General features: G+C 41.3%; 2 protein-coding genes across 2 annotated transcripts in view; one reads left to right on the forward strand and one right to left on the reverse strand.

The window, feature by feature from the left end:
• ube2b (ubiquitin-conjugating enzyme E2B (RAD6 homolog)) overlaps positions 1-5,544 on the forward strand; it is an 8,124-nt gene extending 2,580 nt beyond the window's left edge. The window contains 3 exon segments of the mRNA XM_079737608.1: positions 1,470-1,557; positions 4,205-4,293; positions 4,509-5,544. Of these exon segments, the coding sequence (XP_079593734.1) occupies positions 1,470-1,557; positions 4,205-4,293; positions 4,509-4,637 (306 nt within the window). The 3' untranslated portion in view covers positions 4,638-5,544.
• Positions 5,545-5,862: 318 nt separating this feature from the next.
• On the reverse strand, positions 5,863-7,255 carry cdkn2aipnl (CDKN2A interacting protein N-terminal like). Its single transcript, XM_079737609.1, has 3 exons — positions 7,025-7,255; positions 6,266-6,368; positions 5,863-6,177 (listed from the first exon to the last, which is right to left on the reverse strand). The coding sequence occupies exons 1-3, from the start codon at positions 7,234-7,236 to the stop codon at positions 6,169-6,171; spliced, it is 324 nt and encodes a 107-aa protein (XP_079593735.1). The 5' UTR covers positions 7,237-7,255; the 3' UTR covers positions 5,863-6,168.
• Between the last annotated feature and the right edge of the window lie 3,672 nt (positions 7,256-10,927).

Genomic DNA, 10,927 nt, shown 5'->3' on the forward strand with positions numbered 1-10,927 from the left:
ACAATCCAACTTGTAACACATACTTTACTAAAACTAAAACACAGGTAAAGGCAGATTTTCAAACAGCTTGTAATGGCTAATCACACTCACACCTGGTGGCATAAAATCACCCCTTTAATTCAGGGAAAAGGCACAAAAGGCAGACTATAAAACATCCATGCACAATGAACATGAATATATGAAGGACTACACTCACTAATAAGGATCAATTAACCATGATGCTTTCCAAAGTCCAATTAGAGGGGAAGCTACAGGACATGGATAACTCAAGATATCTAAGGCAGTCTAAAAACTGTTGAACTTCAAGGTTTATTGGATTTGACAATATGTTTTATTTAAAAGGTGTATGCTTATAATCACTGTCTGGGAAAGCACAAGGACATGAATAATTTGAATTTGGAATTTTAAGGGAATATGAAAGCACTCTTTACATATGAGAATACAAATATAGGCATCCCCTTTGGTGTGTACTGGACCGGGCTTCCGTACGCTGGCAATTACCAGCCATTGACAGACTAGAATTTGAATTGGCCGGTAAATATCAATCTTGATGGCCAACTTGGCTGGTACATTTTTATTAAATGTGTTAAACGACATAGCACAACATTACAATACAAAAACAACGAAAGTTTTTTTGTTGAGCATACAGCGTTACTTACTGAGTGTTATACCTGCTACTGCTTTTCTGCAACACACTTGCATCAATCAGACAAAGCCTTTTACATTAGACACTTCTTTTTTGGCATTTTTCCCACGTCACTGAAATAATTAGTTTTTATGAAAAGGTTTAATTTTGATCGCACTAAGGTAGATTGTTCTGTTTAACATCCCAATCCGGTGTCTTTGTAGTCCCCGATAGCCACCATGATCACTGCTCTTGTCGTAGCCACGGTAACTTGAGCCGTCGAGGCAGACCGTGGTAAGATGAGCTTCAATCCAATGCAATACTGTTGTTTCAACACAATGCATTGGGCCTTTTTTTTAAACGTGTATTTTTGCACACGTATCATTACACTTGCACGGCACCTGTATGGCATATGGCCGTTCAATATTACATTTGGCTGTCAAATTAAAAACGTTTTCAGCCAAGCTGGCCGGCCAAAAATCTGGCAACCCTGGTGCTGGAGTCCGTGGAGCTGGAGCTGCAGAGTGCCGAGTCAGGCCTCCACACTGTTTTCTACATTAGTCATCCGCTGCCTCTGATTGGTCTGCAGTGCTGGCACTTTCCACAATGGCCCGGCTCCATATTCAGCTGCAAAGAACCACACAAACTCAATTCATGTCCATATTACAGGTGTTCTGGTCCAGCTTTTCCCACAGAGCAAACTGTAGGACCTCCTATTTGTTGTTGAACAGTTTATAAGTACACCCTCACGACTCCCCTTTTCCCCTAATGTGTGTGTGTGTGTGTGTGTGTGTGTGTGTGTGTGTGTGTGTGTGTGTGTGTGTGTGTCTCTCTAACTATAGGAACGTTTAAACTGGTGATAGAGTTCTCAGAAGAGTACCCTAATAAGCCCCCGACGGTGCGGTTTGTCTCCAGAATGTTCCACCCAAATGGTACACGCCCACCCTCAAACACACACACACACACACACACACACACACACACACACACACACACACACACACACACACACACACACACACACACACACACACACACACACACAACTCTGGGATTCTCTTATTTGTTCTGCTTATGAGGGGGCCAAACACAGAGTGCGAGGCCCTATCCTAATTTGAGGTGTTTTTATTATCCCACAAGAACACCTACCAGGTAGGGCTGGGCGATTTTGCAAAAACTATTATCACGATTATTTTTCCAATATCGATATTAATCACGATCTATAATTTGATACTGCTGAAGCCTGAAGAAAGTGTTCATTAGTTTATTAGTAATTTAAATATAAACATTTAACTTCACAAACATGTTTTATCTGCCCCCAACAGAACAATATAAGGTAGCTTGCCTTGTAAGCTATTGAAAATAATGTAAATAAAAATAAAAGCTCTGACTTCTTTCACATTAAACTCCTTTGGCAGGGCTTCCGAAAACATCTTAAATCTTGTAGAGGCACAACCAATGCATAAAATGTAAAAAAGTGGATAAAACAAAGGCCCTGGCGCTTGAACTGAACTTTAATATATAAAATATGAACTACGTAGTGCTTACGTAAGTGCAAAATGTAAACATTGTAAAATAAAAAAAAAAGATCTGTGAGTGACTATCACATCAAACTCCTTTGGCAGGGAGGCAGAGGTTTATTTCTGTTGTGTGATTGGCTGTTAGGTAAATCCATATCAGAACTGGTTTTATTTTATTTTATTTATTTTTAAACCTTATTTTTGTAAAAAAAAAAATTATATCAAGCATTTATGTCTAATGCTTATCGTCGTAATGGACGTGAGTTTTATCGCGATTAATAATCATAATCGAATTCTTGCCCAGCCCTACTACCCGGCCATAACTCTTCAAGCTTATGACGGGCGGCATGTGGCTCAGCTGGTACAGCGGGTTGACTTGTAACCGGAAGGTTGCTAGTTCGATCTAGGGGTGTCACGGTACACTGAAGTCACGGTTTGGATCATACCTCGGTTCAGACATCATGGTTCGGTACGAACCATGATGATGGTTCGTACCGAACCATGATGTCTCAGGTTGTGTCATACAGTCTCTCCCCTGAGCTAGCTGCAACAGCCTGAACTGTATAATTTAAGATGTTAACAGTAAACAATAAGTACCCCACATCACCTCCAGACTCCATCCGTAACTTGTAAACAAAATAGGACAATCAGTTATAAAGCTGAAAATTCAGCATGTCTTGTTTATGAAAGTGCAAAGTACACAGAAATTGCACATTTCCACTTGAGGGTGCGGCTTGGTTTGGTGCGGGTCGGTTTGGTGCAGCTTGGTGGAGTAGAGAAGGTGCGGTTCGGCACAGCTCAGTTACGGCTCGCGTTTCCACCGCCGACAGTACCCTTATGGCGCATGGTGGAGTAGTGAAGGTGCGTTGCGGTGCAGCTCAGTTTTATACCGTGTATTCTCCGTGTAAATCCGTGCACCGAACCTTGACGTATGTACCGATTCTGTTCAATGCGAATACCTGTATCGTTACACCCCTAGTTCGATCCCCAGCTCCTCACGAGCTGGCTGTCACCTTGCATTGTGGACACCGCCGTCGGTGTGTGAATGTGTGCATGAATGGGTGAATGTATTATTCAAAATGCAATATTGTACAGCGCTTTGAGTGGCCATTGGTTAGAAAAGCGTTAAATTAATAAGAGCTTATAAGATAAGTATAAGAGCTTATCACAACATCATGATGGACTCCTTTTGATTTAAGGAAATAATGAAAGTTATTCAGGACACAATTCGGAACAAGATGACATCTGGTTTTTGTCAATCAAGCTAGGACATGAAGGGGCGAGGCTGGGGACAAAAGTCATCAAAGTTCCTAGCCCACATGTTTGATCTGAGAAGAACCGACTGTAGGATGAAATGGTTGAAGGCTCTTACTGCTTAAGAAAGTTGGAGTTGATAGACTGAACAACATGGATACTGAGGCCCAATAGAATTAAGGACTCAAAAGGCAGGGTCCACATAAGCTATCGTAAAACTCGGTCTACTAATAGGCGCATGGGACAAGATTCAGCTGTACAAAGTGGATCCAAATGAGACGAAAGGGAGCGCTATAGCTTCGGACAAGCCTATCTCCTGCCCCTTTGACCAGCGGCCATCAAACTTTGCACTCATCTCTTCTCACTATGAACATAACCTGTAACGACATGGCCGCCGTATGCCAAAATGAGTCCATTTCGCTTCAAGAGGCCAAAGGCAGAATTAACTTAAGCCAATCATAACTGTACTGATAACCCCTATCCTGACCCCTTTCACCGGGTCATGATACTTTCGAGCCTGGAGACCATCCTGATCAGATCAGGATGGTCTCCAGGCTAGAGCTGAGGCTATCCCTCCATTATAAACCCGATAAAAACAGAGGATAATGATCTATTTATTTCAGCATTATTGTATGTTGCAGCACTGTTGTTGTTGTGCATATGACTGATTAACCTTGAAACGCATGCATAAATTCTACTACTGCAAACAACGCACATCAGTGATTCCCATGGTGGAATTATGGAGTTTGATCCTGGGGACCTTTTGGTAGAGTGATGTTAACGTGCCCCTTGTGATGCTCTCCAGTTTACGCAGATGGAAGTATATGTCTAGACATCCTGCAGAATCGCTGGAGCCCCACCTATGATGTGTCATCTATACTCACCTCTATTCAGGTTGGTAGACCTACAATTGTGTCACAAGTGTTTGTCTGTTGCACAGTGGTGGCACACACTATTTCCATATGCATGCTCGCATAGAATAAACCCTCAATGGAATTCAAAAGAAACCATCCATTGCTGATTTCAACTAAAAGTGCTTAGTTGAAGGCAAAATAAGAGCGCTAGAGATAACGTGTAAAGTAAATGGTCTAATCCATGTTTCCTCCCAGTCATTGCTGGATGAACCCAACCCAAACAGCCCGGCCAACAGCCAGGCCGCCCAGCTGTACCAGGAGAACAAGAGAGAGTACGAGAAGAGGGTGTCTGCCATCGTGGAGCAGAGCTGGGTGGACATTTAAAACGCCAGAGGCTCGCAGATATCCCCCTTTCCTCCCGCTTCTTCTCTTTCTCTCTGCATCGATGCTTCAGCTACTCCTGTGCTCCCATGTTTCATTTTGCCTCATTGGAATAAAGAAAATGGCAACTTAAAATGACTCTAAGGCCTGTGGTAAAAAACAAGCCGGGATCCAGAAATCTACCAAAACTCATTGGGACACTTTGCTCAGCTACACTTTTAAGGAACAATGTGTGTGTGTGTGTGTTTGGGAAAGGGGGGAATTTATTTTATATTTTTATTGCATGATGTGAAATAAGTTATTGCTAACAGAATTTGTAATATATCTGGTTGGGTTGGTTTGATACTGTTAGGCTTTAGATGTTTCTTAATTTTTGAGCATTTATTTTTAATTTTAGAATGCAAAATAATCAAACGTGACTGTACTTTCTAGGTTGGTTGAGCGATGAACTGGCCCACTCTTAACGTATAGTTATAAAAACAGTGTTCTAAGTCTTAAATAAATACAATGACTATATTTGACACTTAAAATTGGCATTACACCTGGTAATCATGACTCGATGCATCTTCGCTCATTTATCAAGTTTGTTAAACACCATTTCATTTAGCTTTCTTCATCTCCGGATAAGCTTTTTGAAATTGAAGTTGGTCAGGCCGCGATCCTATTTGAATATTAAATTGTTCCCCCTTTGGATTAATAAGTGGTGAAATGTAGGAGCAAGATCTAGATTTGCAGAGAATTACAGAAAAGCTTGACATTTTCAAAAAAAAGCTGGACAGTGTGGCTAGTGATATTTCATCTGAAAAGATAAATGGATATGCTATAAAAGGTGAGGATTTCCTTATGGAAACTTTAAATGTATACTTATGACAATATGCTGTATAAACATAATAAAATCTCATTTTTCAGACTTTGAGTTGAAGTGTTTGTTTCAAACTGACTGCTTAATTTGTTGCCTGTTCGGTGTATCCCAAAAGTTAATTACATAAGAGTGATCTTTAGGAAAACTAGAAATTGTTTCTGGCATCTGATCAATTCAAAACACATGTTGTCTTTTGGTTGTTAGCTAGCCAATATAAAAGACTCACTGCTGTTCCAGTGGTTGGATTTGATTATTGGTTACATTCTTGACCAGAAAAGCTTCATACAAATTTATTTTAAACAAAAGTTCTTGCAGTCAAGAAACTAAGGTTTTCTGCATTGGTATCAAAATAATTGAGAAAAATCATTGAAATCATTCATTTACTAGCCGACAGGGATCAACATCAATGCTAGAAGGCAATGCCAAAGGACAGTAACGTAGAGAAAACAATGCTATACAAAGTACAGTAATCACCTTCTGAACAATATTTCATGAATAAAAACGTTTAAAAATACATGTTTGTAGGGCCGACAACAATTTAAAACCATGTCAAATCCGAGGAGGAACCACATATGATAGGTTATCTTCGGGATAACTGATTAAAACCGTAATCATTGTGCAATTACTCTTCATTCTTGTCATCAAAACCAGACGACTCTTCATCCATTCCGGTCATCGACCCTGCAGCATTAAACGGAAATGCTAGTCATTACATTTATGTTCAAAACATGTTGTGCATTGTGGGGAATATGGATGTCTTCACACGTACCACTTTCTTCATAATTTCTTCTCTTGTTTTGAATACCGGGGCATCCTCCACTACGATGCCGTCAGCCATCTCATTTACCTTGTCCAGAAGTTCGGTGTTATATCTACAATTTCAAAGCATATCAATAAATCGGATGGAGAAGAAACTTAAAGAACATGCGGTTCTTTACATTAATCCCTGAAGGAAATAACATCACACACAATGGATACACAAATGTATGATTAAGGTTTCATTGGAATACAGATATTAAAATGCCACGATTAAGACCTACGATTTAAAGGCTATAATTTGAAGGAAATCCCGTGTACTTATTAGAGTCAGCAGGGCTGCATGCATGCATACACACATATAGGCAGGGTGCGATTTGTGAAAAAACTAGAGGGGGGGATAATTTTGAGAAACATTTTAAAATGTTTCAAAATGAAGACGGACCCTGTGTATTTTGGTTGTTAATTATTACGATGTAATGGTGGAAATACTTTGGGTGGGGGGGATAATTTTTATCCCAACCGAGGATAAAAATAATTCAGCAGAGGGTAGGACGTGTAAACCAGAGGGGGGGATAATCCCCACCATCCCCACCGGCAAATCGCACCCTGCATATAGGCAATTTCATTCAAAATATGATAGACTTTTGATTGTCTTATTTTTGATGCAGCTCAAATAGTGGCAACATGTATGTGTGCATGCACTTCAGCCGGGCATGCATACATGCATACATACATACATACAAGCATGTTCGTTTGTTTGTTGACATACCGACAGCCCATGAACACGTTGTTGGCCCACACCATCGACAGAGCCAGCAGCTGGTCGATCTGCGTCTCTTCAAACTCGTTTATATTTCGAAGGACGAACTCCCGCCTAGCGTCCCACTGCTTATTGGTTTCTGAAATACCACGATGGTTTTCAACCTGGTCGGCTAAAGCTCTATTTTGCTGAATAAACTCCTGAACATCGGTGGCTGCCATCTTTGCTTCAGCTGCTTTGTTGTTGGTGAGCGAAGGAATTCCACTTCCTGCTCTAAGAAGGCGTACCGGAAACCTCTATGGGTAGTCATTGTAGCGCCATCTTGTGGTAAATTACTGTATAACTATCTATATATCAATATTAAAGATCCCGCATAATGCTTTTTTAAGGGGTAATAATTGCATTAGGGGGTACTACATATCTGTATTCAAAAAATATCCCTTATTATTCTCACACTGTTCATTTCTGCAAGAAACAATTTCAGCATCTTTCAAAAATTTGTTTTGTATCATGTCGCTTTAAGGCTCCCCTCCCGGGTAGACAGTCTGCTGTGATTGGTCGAATGATTTGCGCGAAAATGATTTTGCGTGAAAATTTACTTCCCCGTTAACGTAGAGCGGCGAAGTCACGCCCCTTCCGGTAGAGCCCATGGTACCTATGAGTTCGAAAAATATGAATGGGTTTCAATGGAGAGAAAGTTATTATTTTCTTGTCCCAGTGTTTATTTGCCCTGGATTACACATATGTTGTTTGTGGATTTAAATGATAATTTTTTATGCAAATAAAACTAAACGTTTTCGTGAAGAAGTTTGATAATGTTAGGTTTTGTGTGAGGCCGCTTTGTGAACTACAGCTGCTCGCTGCTCTCGACGCGAATTATATACGTCACAACCCGCACTAGGAACTCCGGTACAGACATGGCGATCTCTCTGCTCCACTTCACCGCTTTTTTCCAAGGGGAGGATAACACTTTAATAGGTCCATGGGATAAAAACATCGAAAGAGGTGAACAACATTATAAGTCGGGGCATGTGGAGAGTTTCAGTAATGCCGATGGGGAGATTGTCGGTCTTGTCCACGCCGGTCGCAGGGAGCGTGACGTCACATACGAGACGTGTAGGCTTTCTCATTGGGTTTTCTCTACAGCCTTTAACTGAACAATTGCACAATAAACGGTCAAACTATTGACATGAAAAAATATAATTTAAATCCACAAACAACATATGTGTAATCCGGGGCATATAAAGACTGGTACCAGAAGATAATTACTTTCTCTCCATTGAAACCCATTCATATTTTTCGATCTCATAGGTCCCATGGGCTCTACCGGAAGGGGCGTGACTTCGCCACTCTATTGAGCGTAGCCGGGAGGGCGACTTCTGCACTTCAGCACCGCCCATTGCACAACGTCAGACTATTACGGAAGTAAAGTTTGAGCGCAAACAAGCTTTTTCACGCACTTATGGTGCGTTCACATCGATGGAAATTATGGAGAAAACATTTTTCCCACGTCGGAAGTTCTCGAGAACGACACCTCATGAACATGGACCTATTAAAGAAAGGACAGCGGATTAAAAAAAATGGCACCCATTCATTCCTTTGAAAACTGCTCAATGGCGCAGGGCAGCATCAAGGAGAAATTTGCTTCCGCATCATGGGCGCCTAAATACTCTCGTTTTCTAGCATTGTAGCATCATAAGTGAGAGGTCTGAGCCTTGGACCTATTAAGGAAAGGACAGCGGATTAATTACCACTTGAGAATAGCACGAGAAGTTTACGAAGCCGTGCACTGAGCCCTCTCGGATTCCGGATCGAAACAACATTTGTTTCACTACGACTCCTTTCGTCTGCCCACCCCTCCTTGTCCTGCAAACAATGGCTAATAAAACGCTTGAGGTGGCGTTTTGAAAAAAGAAAACTTACATTTTATCAGTACATATTATAAAGATAATTATGAGCCTTTGATTTATATTTTAAAAAAAATTGCGAAGACACATTCCTGTTCCCCACTTGTATTGGAGTGAACGGTGATATCTACTTCTGGGACTCCATGAATCCAGGGACAAGTCCACAGCCAGCTTAAACAGCTGCAATACCAGGCTTGGCCACTGAGCCGATACTTTTCTTTGATTCAGTTCGCGTAGGTCAGTTCGCCAAGAAGAATCGTTCAGAATCGTTTGTTAGTTTATTCATTCAGTCGAGTTTCCGGTAGCGCTGAATCGAATCATGGAATCCACGGTTCTCAGCTGAGTCAGTCAGACTCAGCTCCTCCCTCGTTCTCATTCTCAAACGATCGTGGAAGTCAGTCATCAATCAACATTACAGCTTTAACCAAACGCAGCGGGATGGGGGGTTGTAGTTGATTATTGGATGTTTAACATATCAGCAAGATAATAGACTTGATTTAGCAATGATGGTGGGGGTCCCGGGTGGAGAACGAACCATGAAAGAACGAGACAGATTGACGAGACATTCAAATATTTGATTAACCTGGCATGACAGAAAGTACAAAGACAGCACGCATTTACCATTTCACTGATATTGAATCGTATTATCGTACACTCGCTCACTAAGCCTCTTCCCTCTTTACCACTCACAGTCAGTGAACGAACAGCGAGTCAGCGACTAGTGGGTCTGGGGGGAGTAGAGCCTGAGAACGAACGAGAGAGAAGAATCGTTCATTCGAACAGATTCGGTCGCGAACGACCCATCACTACTCCTGGGGGCCTGCTCATGACGCTCCTATGATTCTACTTCCGTTCGGCAACTGGGGCCAGATTTGGATAACAGAGTTGCCCAGTTGGTGACGTATGGTTTACTAGTGAGGCGCATGAACATGGCGGAACATGAAAGTTTTACTCAATATAAAAGAATCAACCATCATATCACATACTTCACTATTGATTGACGTCGTAACCGTCTGTTGGCGTCGATTTTGGTGTACTAATAAATCAGCTGCATGGAAAGTGTTGCTTTCCATGCAGTGGCAATACTGTATGTGCTTCTCATAAATAAAAGCAAAAGGATAAAAGGTGATAGGCAACAAGGAAATAAAGGCGTTCGAACTTGAAACTGATTTCTGTTTAGTTCTGACCTTTTATTATCTGAAAAAAAACCCTGCTGTGAAGAACTTTTGGATTCCCAATGCATGGCACATGAACGGCCGCTGTCGGGAACACGCGTAAGCGTGAGCGTCATCACTGGTCAGCCGTCCCGTTATCACCAGGACCTTGAACGAGCCTTTATTGAGGGGGGTTCTCTTTTGGCGCGAATAAACCCCCTTGATCGGACCTAGATTTTTCTAGTTTAGCAGTCATTAGTCATTTAACAGTCTAAAGCAGGACATCAGATAGATTAAATACTTAACATGAATGACTTGTGTGACAAATTAAGATAGAGCCACTACATAAATACTGTGCTCTACTACACAATTATAATGGGGCTTTTTTGCATTTTAGCATTTCGCACAAATTTTTCCTTAATTATCTTTTTCATATTCATTAGCAGCCTACAGTCTGAATCCTACCAGCAGGTGCTGGTGAGTTAGTGGGTCTACCTGCATGCATTTCCAGTTTGTTGTTCAGCTGAGGGGGGGAAAAAAATGAATTCTTCCATAATGCATTCACACACTCCCTTCCTATTTGACCATGAGGTTTTTTGTTTCTGCTTTATGTTTGTGCCAGGAATAAGATGAGAAAGAAACAGTGTACTTTCATCTCTTTGCTTAGGTAAAGAAAACATACATAGCTAGGTATGGTAGGACACGAACAAGCACACACACGCACTCACAGGCCTATCTCTGCACATGCACATCGCATAATCAAACAGCTGCAGGCCCCTGCATTTTGTCACATATTTTCCTCACTTACAAACACACAAGCATCTGTGCACATATACACACGTGCATGTGCA

The sequence above is a fragment of the Pollachius pollachius genome, assembly GCF_949987615.1.
Source record: "Pollachius pollachius genome assembly, chromosome: 6".
NCBI classification, from domain to species: Eukaryota; Metazoa; Chordata; class Actinopteri; order Gadiformes; family Gadidae; genus Pollachius; species Pollachius pollachius.